The 25,113-nt window shown below is 44.1% G+C and overlaps 1 protein-coding gene across 8 annotated transcripts in view; it reads left to right on the plus strand.

The window, feature by feature from the left end:
- Nucleotides 1-25,113, plus strand: part of LOC308462189 (uncharacterized protein) — a 138,031-nt gene that overhangs the window by 43,586 nt on the left and 69,332 nt on the right. For 3 of the 8 annotated variants that reach the window (XR_013979056.1, XR_013979057.1, XR_013979060.1), the window contains 2 exons: nt 2,846-3,174; nt 6,274-6,419. Coding sequence is in view for 2 of the 8 variants with exons in the window: in XM_080979584.1 (XP_080835710.1) it covers nt 50-135; nt 6,274-6,419 (232 nt within the window). In the remaining 6 variants the exon portion in view is untranslated. Of the gene's footprint in view, nt 1-47; nt 136-2,845; nt 3,175-3,724; nt 4,889-6,273; nt 6,420-16,324; nt 17,581-25,113 lie in introns of those variants that run through there. The other 5 variants (XR_013979061.1, XR_013979059.1, XM_080979585.1 and 2 more) reach the window with 5 other exon arrangements.

The following is a 25,113-nucleotide window of genomic DNA, read 5'->3' on the forward strand; positions in this document are numbered from 1 at the left end:
TTCCCTTCCAACTCTATAATTCTCTGATTCTATTGTATCTTTTTAATAGACTCAAGACAGATCCATAGAGCTGGAAGAAGCCTTGAAGGAGCTGAGAGGAGCCCTTGCCAATTTGGTTCCAATTCCAGTTCGGGGGTAAGGCAGTCAAGAGGTTTCAGGTTTCTGCTCAGTCCTGGTCACTGAAAGACAATACCCTTTCTGAACTGATTTTAAGGATAGGTTTAGGTTCTGTGTGATTCCCTAGGTGGTTACTACGCACATTTTTACAGGCTATATACTGAAGCATAGAAAGCGAGAGGGGCTACAACTTGCTGGAAACCCTCCAAAAAACAATTGCCTACTTGAGGGACTGAAACCCAGGTCTCCCAGATGGGTGTTCACTTCACCACATACCATCTCTGTTTCACATATTTAGGCTGCATGCATAATATTCATCTGGATGGAGGCATATTTTCCACAATCTCTGAAGTTGCTTTTCTTGGCTGAACTACTGTCTGGCCAGAGAAGAGACCCAAAACTTTTGTTTGAAGTAGTAGCGAAGCTTTGGCAACTCTAAATGAGGAAAAGGTCGGAACGTTTCAAGAAAGTGTTGGGCTTTGCTTTCTCCAGACAGAGCCCAGTTGTTGGTGATGCCTCTTGATTTCTCCCTGCACATGGAATTCAGGCTTGGCACGAGTTTCGCAGCTGCGGTTGCTGCTGCTAGCCTTGTATGCAAGCGAGCTGTTTCCCAAGTCCTGGTCACACATTCATGGCCCTTTTCCTGCTTTGATGCTTGCTCAGATTCCATTAGGATTTAATGAGGAACCCACCAGCCTTGACAAGCAGAGCGGCTGACTCATGGCTGAAACCAAGGGCAAGCCTGAGATTGGGAATTATCCAGCAAATTAGTTTGTCACCTTTGGCTCTACGTTCGTCTGGACAGAAGCATGGTTCCACCCTCTCCGTGGCCACACAAACCTAGAGGGAGCTTGTGTTAGCATGATCACTGCAATATTGCAAGCAGGAACCTCTTGAAATTCTCCCTATTTGTGGAGAGAGGAACTGGGAGGATGACTTCTCTTGCATTGATAAGAAATTCTCCCAACAGTTCCTTATTTATTTATTACATTTCTATACTTCCTTTCTGGCAAGGGCACCCGAGGCAGCTTATCAATTTAAAATATTTTTTAAAAATACATTATATAAAATGTAAAGTTGTTCCTGTTGGTGGGGGGCAGGCTGATGTTGTTTTTGGCTGCTTGCCTGCCTCTTTTTGCTCTCGTCTGCCTTCCCAAAGGACAGATGGTGTCCATTTCTTGGGGTGAGGGCTGCAATTCAACAGTGGCAGCAGTTCAGCAGCTTTATCTTCTCCAAAGGATTGTTTGGTTTTTGTTCTTTGCTGCTGTTGCAAATAGCAAGAGCAGCAGTGTTGGCTGACTGGCTGCCATCTTGTCTCTTTTATAATGCTCCAGACCTCACATCATTCCAGGGCCTTTGGGGTGGGGTGGGGGTGGAAATTGCAGCTTCCACAAAAAAATGGTGGAGAATATATTTGGAGAGTATTCTGTAAGGTGGTCATTTTTTTTAGGAGGCAGCAAACCTTTGTCAGGAAAATGTCTTCTGAGAAGTTTTGGGAGGTAAGAACATTAGAAGGAAGGTGGGAACATTAGACGAGTCCTGGTGGATCAGACCCATCCAGCATTCTGTTCTGTGGCCAAGCAGAACCTGAGCACAAGAGCACTCCCGCCGTGGCCTGTGCTGGAAATTTGCTTTCCACTCTCAGGTTGTTTCCTTTCTCTTGTTTGCAGAGCCACAAAGATATGGGCTCTTTTCTCCACAGGCAGGGACAATCTGGGTCATCTCTCCAATTTTAAATATTCGCTACTTCTTAAAAAATAATTACCGTATCTCCCTCACCCTCAACATATGCCAAACTGCCCAGTAACTTCACACTTGAAGTTCTACACTTTTGTTTTAATATATATATTTGTTTTGTTACAAAGGCAGCCCTGTTTAGGGAAGCTTTTAATGTTTGATGTATCATTGTATTTTAATATTCTTTTGGAAGCCGCCCAGAGTGGCTGGGGAAACCCAGCCAGATGGGCGGGGTATAAATAATAAATTATTATTATTATTATTATTATTGTTAAGTAAACTGGTTTACAGCTTGCAGTCATGCATGTTACCTTAAGACATGTCAAATGAATGCTTGTCATGTTCACACATCACATTTTAAAGTGTATTCTCAAAACAGCTTCGGTGTACACACACAAATTGCTGCTTTATGAGAATTGGCCCTAAATTTGTCTGCTCAGACCATGGATGCCAACGCTTGATACCTATTATCGTTATTAATAGCCTAATGTTTTAGTGTTATGCTTCTATTGCATCATGAAATCACTTTGGGATGCTTCATAGTAATCAATTTGTAAGCGAAATAATGAATAAATTTGCTATCCTGTCATTTGGTCAAGGGAGACCCAAACATGGCCTACAGGTGAGTGAACAACTGCACTTTGAGATGAAACAACTCCTGACAATACCTGTGTGGTTTAAGTCAGTAGTGTTTACACAGCCTTTGTCCTCGGCAGGGCTGGCATCAGCACCCAAACTGCTAACGGTCAACTGTTGACCCCTGCCCTAGCTGGCTTTTAAAGTCTTGCTGCCATTTTAATTTCCCACAGTTCTCCTGATGTGGCATTGCTTCAGGGCACTGCAAGAATTTTTAAATGGCAGCTACACAGCGCTGCTAGTGTTGGGGCACAAAGTACTGTTAGGTGAGGGCCCACCTGAAGGCACTTTGTCCTTCAGATCAGGAGCAGAGCTTGTTTCCCAGCCATCTCTTGTCCTACTCTCACCCTGGCAGGGGCTGCATCAAATGACAGCGGAGGAAGCCTAGTTGAAGAAGGAAAACAACAACAGCCAGCATAAGCTCAGCCTGACCAATCTGCTCCCTTCCTCAACTATCCCTGGCTGGCGAGCCTTTAGATCAAAAGCTGTCCTAGACACAGATCTTCTGAATGGAGGTGGTCACCCACAGCCACCACACAAGGCTCTGGGATGAAGGGAAGGCCGGAAGAATAAAGGCGTCCGCTCCCCGATTGCACTCCTCCCTGCAAGCTGGCCTCCCTGATGCTGAGTCAGCAGCGTCTGACAAATTAGTCAACAGGATGACTGCTGGGCTCCCGGCTTCTGGTAATTAACGTTGACAAAGCTCTGTGTGTATGTTTGCTTCTGCGCCTGCTCGCTTCCCAGGCAGGAGGAGAGCCGCCAAGAGGGGAGAACGGAGGGGAGAGAAAAATGGAGCAGTGGCTGCTGATGCTTCCTTTGAAAAGGCTGGGAATTTACATTTCCAATCCCAAGGCAGGCAGCCACAGCCCCATGGCTTTGCTCCCAGCCCTGCCTGCATCCTTAAGGGTCCAGATGGGATGAGGGCAGGAAGGGATGAGGATGGTGAAGGGTTAAAACAGCCCGGAGAGGCAGCTTACAGCTCAAGCAGACACAAGTGCCCTTGTAAAACACAGGCCTGGACACAGGAAGTGCACAATTCGAAGCCTCCGCAAGGTTGCAGAACAGGATGTTAAATGTTCCGAGCTGAGATTTGTCTCTGGTTGGGCTCTGAGGTTATTTCCTCAAAGCGCTCTGTTAAGATCATGACCTCTGAGATGCACAATGAGGCTGTTGGCTTTGAAGCTTCTGATTCTTTTGCTGCTGTTGTTTGAGTCGTGTGAATTTCTCTCCCCAGCGTGGAATGCTAAATTGCCTGCGGTCTGCGGATGAGAGGCCCCAGAAGCAAGAGAGGTCAAGGGCAGGAGAAGTTGTTTCTTTAGCTTCTCCATAACTTTATGTTCGCTAACTTCAGATCGTGCGGTTTGTCCCTGCTATTTTAGACTTGTGCTTGAAGCCAAACCTCAATTGTTCCAAGTGCCAAAAGCTGAAACGCTTTGGTTTGAGCACAGGGAGTTTAAATGGGTGGCAATAGGCTGTTGTGTGAAAGGGCTCTTGGTTGGAAAACTCCCCCGACAAAGCCCGTCTGGAAACGTTTAATTCATGCATAACATAACTGCACAAAATCCAGGTTTGCCAATAAATAGTGCATCCAGCACAGGGAATTACAGTCATGATGCATCTGAAAGAGTGGACTCTAGTCTACAAAAGCTTATGCCATAATACATTTAAGGTGCCACAAGACTCTTAGTTGTTCTTGCTGCCACAGAGTAATGTGGCTATCTCTCTGGAAACAATGGAAAGAACTCTGACTTTCTGATGAGTGCACAGGAACTGCATGATACATTTGTGTTTGCAAATGAATGTTCGTCATGCTCAATAATTGCACTTTAAAGGGTATTCTTAAAACAGCTTAGGCATGCACACACAAATTGTTTCTTTATGAGAATTGGCCCTAAATTTGTCTGTTCAGACCATGGATGCCAACATCTAAAGCTGCAAAGTTGTTGAGGAAGACGGTGCTTGAAGAGCATAACAGGGGTCATATCTATTATTATCATTATTAATAGCCTAATGTTTTAGTGTATGTTTTTATTGCATCATGAAATCACTTTGAGATGCTTCGTAGTATACAGTTTGTAAATGAAATGATAAATAAATTTACTGTCCCGTCGACTGGTCAGGAGCGACCAATGGCCTACAGGCAAGTTGAAATAAAGCAAGAAAAATAATAAAGCTATATACAGGAGTGACTTGAAGAGAAATGACGGCTGGGAGGAATGTAGAAAGAAGAAACATCATGGCACACCTGTATCAGCACAACTGGATGCCTTTATCTGCCCCAGCTGCAACAAAACATGTCTCTTCCATATTGGTCTTCATATCAACCGCTGTAACTCTCCAGTGGTTTGACTTCACCTCCAAAGGCACACTCTTCCATCGTCTCATGAAAAAGACTGATTCCACCACCATTGACATAGTACAGTAGGAAATTATGTAATATATGTCATAGAATTGTAGAGTTGAAAGGGACCCTGAGGATCGGCTGGTCCAACCCCCTGCAATGCTGGAATAGGCAGCTGTCTCATATGGGGATCAAACCTGCAACCTTGGCATTATCAGCACTACGCTGTAACCAACTGAGCCATCCAGTGTCAAAAAGCAAAACAACTGCAAGCAGGGTTTCAGGCAGGGCTTCGCTCCCAGCTGGAGATGCAGGCTGGGGGGAGGAGGGGGAGGATTGACCCTTGGCATAAGGTCTAGTGCAGGGGGTGAACTTTTGCACCCCTGTTCCAGTTTTCCTAGGATTAACTCTTCAAAGGAAGGGTAAGCCAAGAAATCTTCCCCAGCTTGGATTTTAACTTGAGCTAGAGAAGAATTCAGCTGCTGCTAATTCTTGCCTCTTCTTTGAGATGAACATTCCCCAACTCCCAAAATCTTGTTTCTGGGTCTGAACCCGGTGAGCTTTGCTGATATCTCCAGTCTCAAGCTGTGCCAGAGTTTGCTCCCAAATTGGTAGCTATTCTGAGGATTTGCCAGTTCTGTGTGCACCAAATGCCTTCTGTTTTAACTGGTGTGCTATACGTGGCATTCCATATCTCACGTGTCCTATATAATTCTTGGAGGAAATAGTAAAACTGTCGCCACTTTTGGTGCTGGGAGATGCTGTCAGGAAATGATGCCCTCCTGTGGCTGAGGCTGCAGAGTTTGTTTCTTTTCTCTCTCTCTCTGCCTGTGCTGTGTGCCCAAGCATACTGATGGTGCTTGGTAAATAATGAAAGTTTATCTTTCAGTTTCCTGAAGATGAGAGAGATTTTTCATTTTCTTCCATCGATGTTGGGTTTGTCACTTATAAATAAAACATCGAGGTGTGGAATTTTGCCAGTCGACTGCAGCTGCAGCGCCCCCCCTCCCTGGATGGGCACTCTCTTGCCCCCGGTAGCACAAAGACATGGTGTGCCCCAGTTTTCCTGCTATGGAATCATCACTATTGCTGTTTTTGGCTGCAGCAAAGAGTTCTTGAGGGATCTCCCTTGCAAGCACTTGAATCATGCTTAGCTTAAGCGAGCAGCCTAGAGACGGAGAGTGCAAATGTGGGCACAGCACAGCGAGCACATTTAATCCATTCATAGCTCTTCATACCGCTAATAGGAATGTGTTATGAATGCTGTTGGGGGGAGATACAGGGAAAGGAGCTTCCTGTAGAAGAAGCCTTGAAGGGAACTGACATTGGTTTCTGTAGGAAGCTTACGAGAGCTTCTAAATGTTGCTTTAGTCAGAATTCTGAGGCATAAAATCTCATGTTGCTTTTTCCTGTTTTATTTCCACCCCCCCTTTCTTTTGCAGACAGCGCTTTTTGGACTTCAGATCTAACACAAATCCTGAAGCCAGCAAAGCAGGAAGTTGTTGCCAAGGAGACCCTTATATTTCCCCTGGTAAAAGGTGTTTCCCCAGCTATTCAGTGGGGCCATCAGACCCAAAGAGGATTCCAGGTAGCAATATTCCACTTTTCAGAAAATTACAGCCTTTCCATAAACGGTTATCATTTGTGTTTTGAACAAACAAGCATCACATGGTTATTCCCTAAATGTTAGAGAAGCTTCCCTCTGGGAAGTTGATTTGGCCCCTCTTGCTTTTGTGGCATGCAAAGGTTTGGAAAATGACGGTGATAGAGAAGCTCTGTCTAGATTAGCCAATTTATTTACATCTTAGTTACAGTTTTAGATCACTTTCCCAAGAGAATTTACAATAAGATACAAAAAACAAAATACATATAATAATAATAAAAACATAACAATGGCCCAGGACCGTTGTTATTCTTTAGTCGTCTTAGTCGTGTTTGACTCTCCGTGACCCCATGAACCAGAGCATGCCTTGGAAACTCTCACTTTCTTCTTAAAGCTTCTCCTTTTTTATGTCCGTGGAGTTTTCTTGGCAAAATACTGGAGTGGTTTGCCAGTTCCTTCTCCAAGTGGATCACATTTAGTCTAAACTCTCGGCTATGACCTGTCCGTCTTGGGTGGCCCTGCATGGCAAGGCAAACAAAGGCCCGGGGGCCAGATTCGGCCCAATCACCTTCTAAATCCAGCCTGCAGACGGTCCGGGAATCAGCGTGTTTTTACATGCTTTTATTTAAAATGCATCTCTGGGTTATTTGTGGATCATAGGAATTTGTTCTTTTCCCCCTCCAAAATATAGTCTGGCCCCCCACAAGGTCTGAGGGACAGTGGACCGGCCCCCTGCTGAAAAAGTTTGCTGACCCCTGGCATAAAGCACCTAGCTTCTCGGAGTTATTGAAGCCCCTTCGCCATGACAAGGCAGTGATCCATGAAGGGGCCAGAACCATTAACGGCCCCTCAAAAAAGTCAGCAACTATTAGGTATTAACAATCTAGCCTGTGTTTACAAAAGACTGAGTAAATGAAAACATCTTCAGTGGCCATCTAAATTTGTAAATGGAAGAGGGCAAATGTGTCCCTAGGGGAGGGCACTGCAAAGTGGGGGTGGCACCTTGGAGAGCCCTATCAGGTGTCCCCCATACTGTGAATTCCTGTTGGGAGCACCAATCTGTGGTTAGGTAGAAGAAACACAAATGAAAACAGTTACTTCTTCCTTTAGAAGGTTTGAGTAGGAAGATCCCTCTGCTAGGAGTCTAGATTTTTAAATTTCCTTTTGTGAAAGGATTTTTATAACATTTATTTTTACATTTTTGTTTTCAAAAAAATTCATACCACCACCATTAAGGAAAAATACCAACTATAAAATTGCATCCATTAAACAAGTACAAAATATATCACGACTGTTTTACTGAACTTGGAGAATAATAGTGTTAGGAGTTTGTGGGTGCCAGAGACCTATGATTCCTGGCTCCGGTAAGTATTAGACTTTAATCAAGGCTTGAGGTGTTAAACTGGTTGCCTGGCCTCTCTAATCACTGGATCCAGCGAGTGTTAACAGCTAATTAAACCAGACTGGCTTCCTGTGTTGAGTGATTGCCTGAGTGATGGTCCATTGAGTGAACAAAGGATCAAAGAGGGCTCTGTGCCAGGCAGCAAATTGGGGGGGGGGGGGGCGGGGGCTTCCTCCCTCAACAGATAAAGTCAAGAGTTTAGAGTAGAGAGGTTGGAGTTAGGAGTAAGGTGATCTAGAAGAAAATCAGCAAGCGGGAGAGGCAGAGCATGTTGTTTGATTTCTGTTTGAATCCAAGGCTGTGGCTATGGGAGAAACAAGATCCTTTTGGGCTGTTAATGCTGTGAACTCCTCCAAAGTAGGTTCAGGTTGTGTCAGGAACTGGGCAAAGGTGCCCTCGGAAGACGAGGGAAGTGGTTTTGTGGGCACCTGAACCAGGCAGGAGGCAAGGGGAAGCTTCAAAGCTGGAGAGTGGAGCACAGGATGGCTCCGAAAGGGAGGAGGAAGAGGCCGGCCAGGCAAGTGAAGGGCCAAGTGCTTCTCCCCACCTTGCCTGCACCACTGTCTCCCAGAACTAGGAGAGAATTGAAGCAGGAAGAGCAGAGGACGTTTCCACGCAGGCATAGTCTCCAGCTACCTGTTCGCAGCCTGTCAAGGGAAGGTACATAAAATGGTGGAGGGGGAGTGGTGCCCAGTTGCTGCAACTGCTGCATGGAGCTCGCACCTGGGAGTAGCTACCAAGACTCTAGATCAGTGTGTGCAGCTATCCAGAGCTGTAGAAGTGACTGCAAGCATAACTTTGATCATTAAGAGTGAAGTCTCTGCCGTGTGCCTTCCTTTGGCTGCAAGCACCCTTGACAAGCTGCGTATATGTGTAAATGAACCATAAATCCCAAAGATTCCACAGTCTCCACTGTGCCTCATTTCCAAAAGTAAACACAAACCTTGCGTAAGCGTCTGGGACCCCTGGAATCTCACACTGCTCAGAAATTAGGGCAGTTTGCAACAATGTGCATGCTTGTAAATAAAATTATTTTTTTATGTCCTTCCAACCTTGAAGTATAAGTCCTTTTGAAACCATAAGGGCTCAAGGGATCCATCTGTTGCTCCTCAGATCATAGGACTTTAAGTCATGAACATCTACAAATATCAAAGATTTCCCCCCAAGCAAAATAAGAACAATTTCCGACCTAAAAGAGGACACACCCACGTTCTCTGCCTCCAAGAAGCAGTATCAACATGACATCACCAGCATCTATCTGAATTAGCCAAAGAGGCTACGGAGTCCAATCTATTTAAAACAACATTTTTGTAGTTGTTTTTGAATAGGGCTGCAGTCTTAATCACCACTGATTACAGTGGGAGAATAAAGTGTATACGTAAATGTTCCTTTCTAAAATCAATGGGACTTAAGTTGGTAATGTTTGTTAAAATAACTATAGCAAATGCTAATTGAACGGCAGCTTGACTGAAAGGAAAAGCAGACAAAGTTAAATTATGCAGCTGTTGGAAAGATACTGGAATATTATTTAAGGGGGCCTAAAAGGGAATGCTTGATTGAAATGCATTTGATAAGAACAGGACAAGACTCAATAACTATCTTCTCGCTATAATCCCAAATCCCCACAAGGTGTTCTATCAGTGTTGGCTGAATGAAAGGGTTGCTTCCAGCTAAGGACGGGGGGAGAAATTTGATTCAGTTCATGTTGAAAGGTGAGCACAGCCATCTTTCAAAATGCACGCTTCTCTGAATTTTGTAATGTAATTATACTAGTGTGAGGTGTGCATAAGAATGCAAATGTACCAGCAAAAGCAACGTTTTAAAATGCATTATATCAGGAAAGATTGCAAAAATGTTTACATTAGGCAAAAATGCACACATATTTGTATATTAGGGGAAATTCACTGGTGAATTTTCAGGTGGATTGCCCCCTTTAAGTGCAAACCAAGGTAGAAATGGGGAGAACTGAACTTAAGAACTTGGAAGAATGAGAAACGGAAATGGATGGTTTTCCCCATCCTTGCTTCCAGAACAGCGTTGTGCTTTCTTTCTTTCCTACTCCCTGTAATAATTTAGCAGCAACCTGGCTTCTAGCAGCAGAGATGCCTGGAGGAGAAGAGGAGGGGGGAGTTGTTGATGGAAAGAGGCAGACCCAGGATTTGTCATGGGGCTGTTTGTCCTCTTGGTGACTGCAGCACCAGCTGTGCATGGGAAGGTAAAGTATAGGGAGAAAGGGAGGGGGCAGTAAAGGACCTCAGGCTCCTTCACAGCTGACCCATAGTTATTTTTAGCTTTGGAATGCTCCTGCCAAGGCCCTCTGGGTCTATTTCTTGTCTCCTGGCAAGTGGCATTGTGTGAGCTTGTTGGGAGAAGGCTACCAGAAAAGACCAGGAGAGCCATATGGGGCTGCCCTTTGGAGGGAGAAGTATTCAAAGAGTCAGTGCAAGCAGGAGATGGAAGTTAGAGCCACTCTTTTTTTCGTTTCCGAGCACAATTCAAAGTGTTGGTGTTGACCTTTAAAGCCCTAAACGGCCTCAGTCCAGTATACCTGAAGGAGTGTCTCCACCCCCATCGTTCTGCCCGGACACTGAGGTCCAGCGCCGAGGGCCTTCTGGCGGTTCCCTCATTGCGAGAAGCAAAGCTACAGGGAACCAGGCAGAGGGCCTTCTCGGTAGTGGCACCCGCCCTGTGGAATGCCCTCCCACCAGATGTCAAAGAGATAAACAACTACCTGACATTTAGAAGACATCTGAAGGCAGCCCTGTTCAGGGAAGTTTTTAATGTGTGACATTTTAATGTATTTTTAATCTTTGTTGGAAGCCGCCCAGAGTGGCTGGGGAGACCCAGCCAGATAGGTGGGGTACAAATAATAAATTACTATGATTATTATGATTAGTAGATGCTACGGGTGCTTCCAGGTGACCTGCTCATTGAGCATTCATCTTGATAGGTTTTCAGGGAGATTAGATAATGTTGGCTGTTTAATGACTATTCATCCTGATTTGTTTATGGGGGAGGTTAGATGATATGCGTCAAAACAAGTGCTGTTCCCCCACTTTCTAGTGCCTTTCTCTGTCACTTTCCCTTACAGCAAGAAGCCCGACTTTGTGGGGGAAGTGGGTTCGTTGCACAAGACCTCTCAATCCAACACAGTTGCTGGTGAATCCCACCTGAAAATGGTGGGAGATTTTGCAGTGAAACTTCACAATGCATGTCTATGCTTGTTAGCAAATGAAGGGCTTAAGGACTACAGAGCTGTAAATGGCTAGAGAAGACTCCCTTTGGGGAGGGAGGAAATAAGGCTTGTTTGCTATGTGATTTTTGAAAGACATCTGAAGGCAGCCCTGCTTAGGGAAGTTTTTAGTGTGTGATGTTGTGTTGTAGCGTTGCCATATTTCAAAAAGTGAAAACCCGAACAAAAAAGTTTTGGAGCTCTTTTTGCAAAATTGCAAAGAAATCGGATGTTTTTGAGCTATTTCTGAGGGAAATTGATACTGCTGACCTAGGCTGCCATACGTCTGGATTTTACTGGACATATAGCCGATTTCTGCCTGGACACTGCTTGTGGCTGCAGTATTATTATTTTTTTGCATAATTTTTTTATTTGATTTTTAAAGGTATATACATACAACAAAAGCAGTTCTGACTCCACATGTCAAGATTGCTCTGAATCTCCTGACTTCCCCCCCATCCCTTCCATGGGTCCTAATGGTATTTTTTCTAACTGCATATCAATACTTATCCAAATTTTTAATCCTTCTAAATTATCCATACTTTACAAGTGTGGTTAAAATCCTGCTAATGTTTTAACCTGTTTACAGTTTCGTAAATAAAATATAAACTTTTCCCATTTCTTATTAAAGTTCTTGGCTTCTTGATTTCTGAGCTTCCCAGTTAATTTTGCCATTTCAGCATAGTCTATCAACTTGGTTTGCCATTCTTCTCTTGTCAGGATAGTTTCTTCCTTCCATCTCTGGGCTAGTAGCAGCTGTTGTCGCATACATAAACAACCTTTTCTGATCCTTTGGTATCTCGGTACCTATAATTCCTAGTAAAACTTCTGGTTTTTAAACAAAAGTTATTTTAAACATTTTTTTCATTTAATTATGTATCATCGCCCAGAAATCTTTAGTTACTTTAAACATCCGTCGCATATGATAAATGGTACCTTCTTTTTCTTTACATTTCCAGCAAATATTTGAACTTGTTCTGTACATTTTTGCTAACTTGACGGGTGTCAAATACCACCTATACATCATTTTCATATACTTTCAGTGAACAACATGCCATGAATTTCAATTCTGTTTTCCATAGCTTCTCCCACTTTGCCATTTGTATATTATGTCCCAAGTCTTTTGCCCATTGTATCATTACAGATTTAAGCTGTTTATCTTTTGTATGCCACTCCATGAGCAAATTATACATTTTCAACAATAATTTTCTAAAACATCTTTTTGAAATTTTGATTATTCATAACTAAAACCTTCCTTTTTATCTATCATAAAAATATCATTTAATTGATGATACTGTAACCAATCTGTTACCAATTCTCTTATCTCCTCAAAGTCTTTTAATTTTACCTTCAGTTAACAGCTCTCTGTATGTTGGCCAATTAGCCCTCATATTCCATTTTTTTCAAAGTTATTGCTTCTAACGGGGAGAACCACCATGGTATTTTTTTGTTCTAATAGATTTTTACTGCGGCTGCAGTATTCTGGGCGTATGGCAACCCTATTGTATTGTGTTTTCTGACCTAAAAGAGGACACACCCACGTTCTCTGCCTCCAAGAAGCAGTATCAACATGACATCACCAGCATCTATCTGAATTAGCCAGATAGGCAGCATATAGATTTTAATAAATCCTCTCTCCCACTCTTGCTGTGCTTAAAAAAGCCAATGCAATTCTGGGCTGCATCAATAGGAGTGTAGCATCTAGATCAAGGGAAGTAATAGTGCCACTGTATTCTGCTCTGGTCAGACCTCACCTGGAGTACTGTGTCCAGTTCTGGGCACCACAGTTCAAGAAGGACACTGACAAACTGGAACGTGTCCAGAGGAGGGCAACCAAAATGGTCAAAGGCCTGGAAACGATGCCTTATGAGGAACGGCTAAGGGAGCTGGGCATGTTTAGCCTGGAGAAGAGGAGGTTAAGGGGTGATATGATAGCCATGTTCAAATATATAAAAGGATATCACATAGAGGAGGGAGAAAGGTTGTTTTCTGCTGCTCCAGAGAAGTGGACACGGAGCAATGGATCCAAACTACAAGAAAGAAGATTCCACCTAAACATTAGGAAGAACTTCCTGACAGTAAGAGCTGTTCGACAGTGGAATTTGCTGCCAAGGAGTGTGGTGGAGTCTCCTTCTTTGGAGGTCTTTAAGCAGAGTCTTGACAACCATATGTCAGGAGTGCTCTGATGGTGTTTCCTGCTTGGCAGGGGGTTGGACTCGATGGCCCTTGTGGTCTCTTCCAACTCTATGATTCTATGATTCTATGTGAAAGACAGAGATGCAATCTTAAGTGCAGTTCCATCAGGTGTTTTCAAAACAGTTGATGGCCGTGTGGGGAGGTGCATCAAGAACCACATTTCATTCTTCCTCTGTTGTTTCTCCAGCCCCTCCATTACCTGCAAACAGGGTGAATGCTTGGTAAATAGCTGATTTCATCTAAGTCCCCTGAAACTTTGTGCAAACAAATCAGGATGAATGTTCAATAAACAGGTTGTCTGGAAGCAAATAACAATACTGATGTGCGTGGCAGGGTTTTTACGAGGGTTGCTGCTTAATAATGCACATGGAGTGTTCAGAACACTTGATAGCAATAGTTCAAATGCTGTGGTTATTATTTGTTTAATACAAGCACTCATAAAATCTGCACCTTCCTAGGAGCCATTCTCCCTTCTCTCACACACAGGGGAGGGCTGCCTCTTATAAGATTATGCCAGCTATGAAACACATACGTGCATCATCCAAAAAGAAAAAGAAAATACCTTGGTAGTATCTCGCTTCAGAACTATTGTCCCCTTTCCCTCATAAGCACATTCAATTCATAGACTAATCTACTAAAACTCATATAATGAAAATCAACTGCAATAGAAAACACTTGCTATTCTTTTGTTTAGGTTTCAGTTCTTTGTAAAGAAATGTTGGGGGGAAAATATTGAATCGGGTTACAGCTTGTGTGCTTGTGGCAAAGATCATACGGGATAACATAGTGTGGGGAGGCGTATGACAGACAACTCAATTCAGGAACCTGCTCCCCCCCCCCCATGAGATCATTCTTACAAGTAGCTTAGGTGCCGCTGAAGATGCAATGGGTACATGTGTGTGTCATACATACAATTTGCTTCCTGGCTTGGCCAAATGATTTTTGATGGCCAAATGAATTGTGTGTTTCGATTCCCTCCTCTCCAAGGGGAGGAACTGATTTTTTAAAGAGAGAAATAAACAGATGCTGGGAGTGTTGGAAGTGGGGTACAACTCAGCTTGCTGAGATAAGAGGCTTTGCATGGGGTGAAAACAGGTAAAGCAGGAGACTTTCGGCTTCCTAAACTGTCGCTGTCCTTTTGAGCTGGGTGACCCTCTTTTCTTTGATGCGAAATGGAATTCTGAAGTTGCAACTCCCACTTCTCCCTTCGGACCTCAAGGCGAGGTCATCTGGGATGGCGATCTCTCTCCTGAGAGCAAAACAGCAAGCATGGCTGCCTTTCTTTCCCCAACTACTTGAGTTAGCTGGCCTAGGAATCTTTTCTATCCAAGTATGTACTTCCTATGATAAGCAGAAGGGTTTGGGGTTTTTTTTTACTCAGAAAGCCTCAGCATGAATGCCTTTCCATTACAAGTGTGCTCCAAACAAGGATTCATTCACAGAAATTCACTTCTGCTGTTGCCTACAAACTCAGGTCTGTCTGGAAACACCAACCTCTGACCAGGATTGCCCTTCTCTGACATGATTTGAGGAGGACTCCTGGTTGCTAGCGAGAGGAAAAGGAGGTCATTCCCCCCTAGCTACGAATGTTTGAGTTGCTCGTTATTTCTCTTAGGTGTGGAATTTAAACCTCATGCATTTATCCACTTGGAAGCAGGGTGGCACCTGGAATAAAACACTGGGGAAGGGGGCAGGTAAGCCCTGCTCCACATAATCAATCACAAGATGCATACCATTTGAATGGCAATGCCTATCAACTTTGCTCCTATGTTTGGGAGCATTATTCCTGGTTCACGGCCGGACTTCTTTCCTGACATTGAAATCAGCCTTCCACAACCTGGTGCCCTCCAGGTGTTTTTAGGCTACAAATCCCATCAGCTCCAGTCACCATCATTTGCTGGGTGTATAGGCAAGACCAATTTAATTGGAGCAGCCTTGAGTTTGGTACATGGTTCAGAGAGAAAAAGTGGCCGTTTGAAGTTTGGCCATGGCGGCCATCTGTAGCTGGGCAAATGTTATGCCTACAAGAAGGCAGCCAACCTCTCTCTCTCTCCGCCCTCCTCCCTTCTTGCTCATTTTACAGTAGCTTCTCCTAGTTTTCAAAGCTCCCAGCTGTTTCTGCTTGTCTCAGGCAGGGGAGGCTGGTTGCCTGGATACCAGTCCTTCTGATGAGCAGTTGAGTCCCTCCAGGGATTCTTGCCGCTGCCTCCCCATCCCTGCAGTGCAGTATCACTGCTTGAGTGATGAAGATAGAAGCCAAGCACGTCTGAGTGCCCATGGGGCTTTACAATTTAATAAGAGAAAGGAAGAGTGAGAGCGAGGAAGAAGCTGCAGACTGACAACGCTTTCTGTTTCCTACAAAATAACTGCCAAGAGTAGAGATTACAAAGCAAACCAAAAAAATAAGGGGGAACCTATACATTGCTTTTTTTTTGCCGGGGGTGGGGGCAGGCAGTTGTAGGCTGTGGAGGGAACGAAGAAGGCAAAGCCCTCTTGGCAGACAGTATCATGTGTTTTTTTTTAAAAAAATATATTTTTAAAAAATAAATAAAAATAAATCATGTGCCTGAGCAATAGTACTGAAGTGGATCCACGCCAGTGAAATATTTTAGTGTATGTATCCGTGGGCATTCATCTTCCAAGAGGTGTCCCATGAAGGACAAATGTTACACGGTGTACTGACTCTGTCTGTTTGGGATTTGTCTTAAATTGTGCAGGGTAGCAAAAGCAGGCATGGCTCTCTCCTACCTTATTGCTCTTCCTTTCGGATTCTTTCTTATGTAAAGAGATTATGCACATATATTGTTTAGGAAGGGGTGTAAAGGAGGGGAGAATTAGCTGTTATAGAAGGATCCTTCACAAATGCACACACCTCATTTCTGCAAGTGGGGGGGGGGAACCCAGAAGAGATTAGAGCATCTAAAACAGGGAAACATTCAACATGCTTTTGGCTGGATGAAGGCTAACAAAAATGTGAGCAATGGGAAAGAAATGCATGAATAATGCAGAGCAGGATTTGGATCAAGTAGATTGTCACACTGTCCCGTCTTCCGCTTGCAGCTTCTCAATGTGAAATCAAGGAGAGACGGAAGGAGGGTGAAGAAGTCTGTTCTGTCACCTTCGGAGGATGAGACTTGATTAACAATCCAGCCCATAGCACAGAACATTAGTTTCGTCCTGAGGCAGAGAAATAATTTGTGTCAGAGCTGTGAGTTATGACTGGTTCACACAATCAAGCTCATTGCTTGGTGGCTGTAGCATCAAGTGCTGGTTTGCATATGTGAACGCACCATCACATACGTACATATTGCCTTGAACCCATTTCACTTGAGGCCATTCACACATTTAGCTGTGCGTCCTCACGTGCTGTGTAAATGTGTGATGAAAATCAAGTGATGTAAGTGCATAGATGCACCACCCCAGACACATCCACTGAAACAGGTTAGGGGAACGAGGACAATTGTCCCCAAATGTACTCCATTCACACTACGGCACTTTATGGCTTACTGCAAAAGAGAAAAACCATATTGGGCCAAACTAGTGGAAATGCTGGGGAACGTTGATTGGGTCTTTGGTTTCTTACTGCTTCTCAAACTTTTTTGTAGATCACTTGAAAATTGATGGCGGTCTTGGTGGATGACTTAATAAACTTAAAAACAACAACCCCCAACTCATATTTTAATAACAATGGTCTTGCCTCTCTAGTGTGACGGATATGCCTGCCTTTGTAAGCAAAGTTATGTGAAGTCAGTTATGCTTTTTGTTAGGCTTAGCAGGGCTGAGTGCAGATAAACATGACTGAACCTCAGCCTTTCTGCAGATCACCTAAATGGAACTTGCAGGCCACACATGGTCTATGGGCCACAGCTGGAGAACCTCAGGCTTAAATGACTTAAAAAGCAGTTGTAGAGGAAACTTGAATATGGAGCACACAGATGGAAGGATGGGGGTTTAGCTTTCTTCCCCATGCCATTCTCTTTTGGCACAGATCACACCTCTCCAAAGCTGTTTCATTGGGGAAGATGTATGCATACTCATGTATTTTCCTTAATGGGGCACACAGCAATTTTGGAGAGACAATAAATGCACACACACACACCATCAGCCAGTCTGGCTTAGGGGAGAGAATGCTTGATTTGGAACAAGCAGACCTGACTTCAAATTTCTGCTCAGCCATGAAGGTCATTGTATGACTTTGAGCTACTCATCCTTTCTCGGCTTATCTCACAAAGCTGATGTGAGGATGAAGTGTTTTGTGACACAGGACTTTTGCCATCTGCACCACTTATACCTTGGCTTTGCTGATGTCTCTATGCCATAAGAATATCCTCTCAAGAAGTATATTTTGAGCTAGCAGGGTGGGTGCAAATGAAGCAATAAATCAGGGATGGAGACCTCTCCTGACTCGAGAGAGTGCAGCTTCATTGTACCTGGCATCCTCTGCTCAAATAATTCTTATTTTGTTGAGTTTTTAAGGTTATTATTCCTTTCCTTATTTTGATCAGTTGGTGTACTGAATAGCTGAATTGCTCCCATTGCTTTTTTTTGGATAGCTTCTACCTACCTTCCTCTTGTTTTTACTTATCCTTGTTTCTCATATTTTTTGGAGCATCGATGGGTATTGGGTCTGTCAGATTTCCCCAGATTTTACTAGCTACAGAACTTAAGCACTCCTGTTCAGGCATAACTATGAGATTTTCCCAGAGAACATTAGGAGATGTTGCATGGTGTGAGTGTGTGAGTGTGAATCTTTCATTTACTGCTATATTAGAACAGTGAGAGATATAATCCATCACTTTATAAGATGATGGGACTGACTGAGCCAACAGCATAGATGTCAAGATATACAGGATTTTTTGACAGAAGGAGGAGAGCTCATCTGGTTGTTTAACAAACATTGGCTTGGGCTGCGGACATGCAACATTTTATTCTGGAATCAATGAAAACAGAGTACTTGTTTTTTCCAACATGGTCCACACACAAAATCTAGATCTATGGCATATTTTCTGCCCTTGGAAAGTTCTGATTGAGAAACTAGTTTCATTCCAAACTTAAAATGTCCTTACAGTTTGATTCCACGCTATCCAGCAGTGTGTCCACACCTGTCAAATGATGTTATGGTTGGGCATATACCAAGATCGCAATCGCCACTTCCTTTTTTATTCACCTAAGGCATGTGCAGGGAGAAAAAGGTGCAGCTATCCTAATCAAGAGGAGGGTTTTCAAGTAGCCGCAGCCACTCTTGTGGGTGGCAGGATCTAGAAACAACCTAGATTGAAAGCAGCATGTTGAAGACGAACACGAACGATTCTGGATTGAGGAAAAACTATACTTTTCCGCATACAAACGGGTGAGTGTGTATGCAACCTTACAGTATTTTCAAAGAAGGAAATGGGAATAAACCAGGAAATGGGCCAAAGAGAGGTGGATTGACAATGGATATAAAGTTTTGAAGAGGATAAAGTATGAGAAGAAGAAAAGCAGCTGTTGGTTGGTTTCCCTCCCCAAAGAATACTCTGTCTAGTCCTCCAAGTTCTCTGCTGAAATAAATGGTGATCAGGTCTTGGAGCAAACCTATAAAAACCAGAGCTCACTGCAGAACCCCACCCCCCTCAATAAACCAGCCTGCCTGCATCCAAATCTCTCCATTTGGTTCACCTATCTGGCCCAATCTGATAGGAAAGGTCAGACTGTAAAAACTGCAGTTTATTGTAGAGACATATCACACAAATGCACTTTTAAATACAGGCATTGCATAGGAGAAGAAAGGGGGGAGCCAGTGACACTGCAGCAGACGCAGCGGAGACAGAAATATACTTGTCGGTTGCTGCATGGATGGGGAAGGCACAATGGCTGCATTCCGTCGTGTAAATCTTCTGTCTATGAGAAGCATGCTATAACCTAGCTAATAAAGGTGTCAAACACTGGCAGAAAACAACTGTCTCGTTCCTTTCCATTTGCTCTTACCCTCCACAATCCATAAACAGGGATGGAGAAAAGAAATGGGAATTTTAAAAACATTACGAGTCTATTTTTTATTATTATATAAAAAAAACCCCACATAAATTGGATGCTATAGATTCAGTGAAAATGGGAACTACAGATGCAGTGATGATCAGTGGGATAAAACTCCAGGTAAACTGCCTTCCTGGGCGACGTGCTACAGCTGTTCTCTCTTTAATTGCTGTCTCCAGAACCACAGCGTTCATCCCTCTCACATAGCAGGAGGACACGACCAGGATAAGGCCCGTGTTACTCGCTGCAAGATGGATGCCTGAAATGGCTGCAGTCCTCTGCTTACCTTGGTGCCTACCTTTGCAGCTGTAGACCTGTAGGCTTGTTGTCTCCTCTTCATAGACTCAAACTCAGCAGGGATCAAAAGTGGCCATGTCTGAGCATGAGAGAGCATGAGTACCATGTAGGCAAGCTTCTTTCGGAGGATTCATATTGTCGGGGCTGCCAACTTCGCTTTGCTGGTGCTGTTCCTCGGCTTTAAGCAAATTAAGCGGATTTGTTTTCTGGTGAAGAGATAACACGATGGTGAAACCTTTGCCTGCTAAATTATTGCATGTCTCGTTACTGTTAAAAGCACAGGACCTGGAGCAGTAGAAAGCTGGCAACCCAGGGGTGGTTAAACTCAGGTCCTGCAGGGTCAAATGTGGCTGTCCAGGCCTCCCTATCTGACCCTTGGAACTAGCTGCAGGACACACACCCTCTCCCCAGACCATAGCTTGTACTACCCTGCTTCATATCTCGGGTGTTTTTGCCTGTCTGGAATGTGTCGAACTCTTGATAACGCCTCTTCCCTATGTGGATGGAGGAGAGAGGGATTTACATTTGTTGCTCCACCCACTTTGCCTACAGCCCCACCCACAGGTGGCAAATGCCCTCGAAGAGCCGTCCCTGTAGAGTGGGGACCCTTTTTGGATTACTTCAGAAAGTGGTATAGTCAAGTGAAGTCGTGGTTAGGATTCGAAATACGGGCAGCAGAGGGGAGATGACAGTAGAGGAAATATGTATTAGATAAAAAATATGCCATATAATGCAGCAGAAAAATGGTGGGACTAGAACAGGCACAGGCAAACTCAGTCCTCCAGATGTTTTGGGACTACAACTCCCATCATCCCTAGCTAACAGGACCAGTGGTCAGGGATGATGGGGGTTGTAGTCCCAAAACAGCTTGAGGGCCGAGTTTGCCTCTGCCTGGACTAGAAACATCATGGAGGTAAGCGTGGGAAGTCGAAACGTTAAGGGAAATTTGTGTTGAAGTTTAATTTGTTAAAATTTTCAAAATCCAATAAAAAATTCAATTTAAATAGACAGCTGCCCTTGGCCTGAAAAAAGTTCCCTAACCAATGCTATGAGAAAAATTGGGAGGAGAGCTCATGAGAGGATATTGATCACTGGGAATCTATACAGGGAAGTGGAGGACGCATGAGTTAAGAGGCACATTACTGACGGAAGTAATAATTTGCTGGCATCTGACATGCAAGGTAGAGAATGGAGGCGCACTGCAGACAGCGAATCGATGTGCGCTATCTGGGAATTAATGCACAAAGAATTTGCAAAGTAGCTGAGGAAGAAGGAAAGCTTTTCATGCAGCTTTCCCCCAGTGCACCATGCAGGTCCTTCTCTGGAAGGGATCATTCAGAGCCACGCCAATCCAAAATAAGCTGAGTTTAGTAGGTTCTCTATGCCAATCACTTGATTTCTCTGTTACCCCACATTTCCCTGCCAGCTGCTGCCAACAGAGATGCTTTACATACTCCTCTTGGCATGGTTTAGTTTAGCCCCCCCCTCCTTTGCTAGTGAAGGTCTCTTCCAGAATGCGCTGGTAGGAGGCCCATATAAGATGAGATGGGCAGCTGGTCCTCAGCGCTGCTCTTTCCAGTTGAACGCCACTTGCTTATCCCACCAGATTTATACAAAATGAATAAGGCACCAGCCTCCTAAGCCAGAGATTGTGGGTTTGCATCCCATCTGGGGTGACTTTGTTTGATGCCCACCCTGGTGGTGTAGCAGTAAAACTGTGAGCATGTTTGCAAAGCTAAGCAGGGTCTGGTATGGTTTCAAAGTGGATGGGAGACCGTATGCTGAGATTCCTGCATTGCAGGAGGTTGGACTTGAATGACCCTCAGGGTCCCTTCCAATGCTACAGTTCTATAATTCTAGGTGAAGCACCCACAGGCCACAACATAAAGCCCTTGCAGTGGAGCATGGCATGGGGGCAGGGAGTGCTTTGCCCATCTTCTCCGATGGGCAAATCCTGTCCTAGTTACAGGTGGGATGAAGAGCAGGAGATGGGGATAAAGTGCCACACCCCAAGCAGCCACTAGTGGATGAATTTGCAGGCACTGGGGGGCAGTAGTCATATGTGGTAGAGGCTGGGGAGATATACCAGATTCAGCCCATCACAGACTGGGAGTGTCTACTCCAGTCCAGTGGCAAATCATTACCTTAAATCAGGGGTGGGAAACCTCCAGTCTGGGCCAAATCTGGGTCACCACAGATCCTATTTGGTCTGCGTGGCAGTTCCTCCCAAAAACTATACTCATTTGTAATGTCAGGTGTGGTGCAGGTAGAGATGTCGCTGGATTGGCTGCACAGCCAATGTCCCATGGGGAACGTGATTGCTAAATTGATCCCTGCAGAAGGCAGGGCTGAGGTCACCACCCATCAGCTGCTAGGAGGTGAATTCAGCAGTGCTGCATTGGTTGTGCCATCTAGTTCCCCTTGGGAAGTGATGTTTGAGCAGTTCTTTGGGTGACGCTTTTTGAAGGTACGTGTACTAAGATCTTAGAATCATAGAAGTGTAGAGTTGAAGGGACCCAAACGGTCGTCTAGTCCAGCCCCCTACAATGCAGGAATCTCAGCTAAAGCATCCATGACAGATGCCTATCCAACCTCTGCTTAAAAACCTCCAAGGAAGGAGAGTCCACAGCCTTGAATGCACACATGGCACAAATCCATACGTACTAAGAAATACTTGCTCTTGTGCTTAAGATGAGATATCCGGACCTATAGAGATCCGTCCACCACAGGAAAACTGCAAAGCAGGGGTGAGGGGTGCAGAAAGCAGACTGTGTTCCACTTCAGCTGTCATTAAAATATCCAAAGAGCTTAATCACCTCTACCTATTCATTGGAGAGGGAGCCATGAACTTAAGGAAGCCAGTACCTTGCAGACTAACATGTGCCTGTCATTTCAAAAAGGTTGGCTCCTTCCCACAATGCGCTTTGAAAAGTGCTTTACAGTTGGCAGGCTTGGTAAAATGCCAACATCCAGTTCCTCTGCCTGTGCTCATCTCTTTGTAGGAAGCCATTGTCTGGTTTTAGCTGGGGAGATAAAAGAAAGGGAGAAATGGGGGAAAGGATCTGGTTGTTTTCAACAGTCAAGACAGGTTTTGCTCCACATGAAGCATATGGAATACTAATCTAATTTTTACTTCATTGCATCCTTTAAAAAAAAACAACACACACACACACCCCATACCCTCCTAAATCTCCAACACTACAGAGTTGCCATGGCAACTACACATATGAGCCAGCTGCAGTTGCTGTGGAAACGGAAAGAAAAGTGAGAGCCAAAGAAATAATCCCATAGGAAAATCTGTTATGACAAAAATAAAAATAAAATCTTGTTCACAATTCCTGGGGCATTGGGAAAAGGGGGAGAAAACAGAAGGAGGGGGTGGGGAAGAGCCAACACACAGCACTGCTTATACAGCATAATGAAATTTCCTTCATAAATTACTATGAATGCTTGGAAAGTAATTTCCCGCTGCTTACCCCTCCGAAAAGCCAATCCTACCTCCTCAGAGGTGTGTCAGTCAGATGCAGATCGGGATTTGTGTGTGTGTGTGTGTGGCCAAGCTGTCCACAGTGGCCTCTGGGTACCAGCCACAACCTGGACCTCTTGGCAGGGCTTTTGCTGGGACCGTCAGTCTCCCCCTTGCTCACTTGTGGGCTTATCCAGTCACTGGCTTTGCAATGGGCCAGGAGCCAAACGAGATGAAACAGGGTGTCCCTGCCCTGTTCACATACAAAGCGCATGGCCATGGGAGCCACAAACAGGGACATACTAGTAAAGGGAGTAAAACCCGTCACCTTTCTCCTTCTTCTTCCTTAAATTATATATTTATTATTCTTAGATGTATAAAAGTACAAAGGTAGAGAACAACGGTGTTAGCAAAGAGAGAAACCATTTCATGAAGAACAGCAATCACAAGCTGTCAAAATTGGTGGGGACGCAGGAGAAGGCCTTCCTGAGATCTGCTCTCAGACTTTGAAACCCCGTCCCTAGAGAAGTTGGAGTGACTCCTTCCTTGTTGTCCTTCTGTCGGCAGGTGAAGGAAGACCTTCTTGTTCCAACAGGATTTGGGGAACTGACTGTTTTTTAAGGAGGGGGCAGGTGCCATGCTGTTCTTCTCTGTATGTTTTTAATAGATTATGGAAGTTCTCCCAGAAGATATGCATTTCTCTCCTGGCTGTTTGAAGATATGGAAATCCTAGCCGACAGGGTGGTCTCCACACATCAAGCAACTAGGCAGAATACACCCAAGAACACTCTCGCCTATTTCACCACACATTAATATTTTCTCAAAAATATCTACCTGTGATCAAATATCCCAAAAGGCTGAAGAAATTTCCTATAGAATCATAGAGTTGGGAAGGACCCTGAGGATCATTTAAGTCCAACCCCCTTCAATGGAGGAATATGAAGCTGTCCCTGAACCTGCAACCTGGGCATTATCAGCATCATGCTCCAACCAACTGAGCTCATGTCCTTTGCATCTTTGCAAAGCCAAACACCATCAATTGTTCCTATTTTTAAGATGGAATTTAATTACAAGCCAGCAAGTTCAGGTTGCAGAAGGAGAGCTGATTTGGAAAAAAAACCCTCTTCCCAATAAGATCAGATTTATTTTTTCCATATGGAAAGTGAAGGGAAAATTCACTGCAAAATGTGGGGTGACACTTGCTTTGATGCACCGTAGTCGAAAATCTCTCCACGAACGAATCAGGATGAATGCACATTAAGTAGCCACCATAGTCTACCGTAAACTCTCTTCAAACAAATCAGGATGAATGCTCAATAAACAGGCCCTTTTGGAGCAGCCATAGATGTCAGGGGATTTTTGCTTGTTTGTTTACCAGTGTTTTTCCTAAGCTGCATTTAACATTGAGATTGTCCATTGACATCTTCACTGATCATCCTCTATTCTGGCTGGAAATGGACTTTTAAAAAAGTTTGCACAACAGCAGGCATTTCTGAGCCATTCCCACCCCCACAAAAGCTTGCGACTTGCTCCTTTCAGGCTTGTTCCCCTCATTCTCGCACCATAATGAGAAGCCAACACATTTGGTCTTTGTGGTACCTATACCGTCTATGCAATTCCGTACTGAAGTCAGCGGGGATGAATAAATAAAAGGAAGACACAGAGCAGAGTGCTCCCATTTAAGGGAATAAAAAAACTACTCACATTTACTAAAGGGGTGGGGAGGGAAAGGGGGAAAGGAAAGAGGACTCTTTCTTTAAGATATAATTCTCTCTTTACTACTTAGGAGCAAACCCCAAAACCAGCCTTCAGGGTATAAATATTTATGCCTTCTGCATATAAGCAGATGTAACATTTCCAATTAACTGTCGATCTTTCCAGACTCTCTTTTTTTTTTTTGTCTGCTGCAGTTTCAGTTCAGAATATAAAGATGAAATATGGATGGGGCTTCCTTGATTTGCTGAGCTCAGATGTCTAATGCATTTCCACGTTCCTGAAGATAAAAACTGCATGGCTTGTATGGTTCCTTCTCAAGCTTTCTCTTACATTCCTTCTTACTTTTTAATGTGCA

Source organism: Podarcis pityusensis (assembly GCF_964106645.2).
Source record: "Podarcis pityusensis genome assembly, chromosome: 1".
Lineage (NCBI taxonomy): Eukaryota > Metazoa > Chordata > Lepidosauria > Squamata > Lacertidae > Podarcis > Podarcis pityusensis.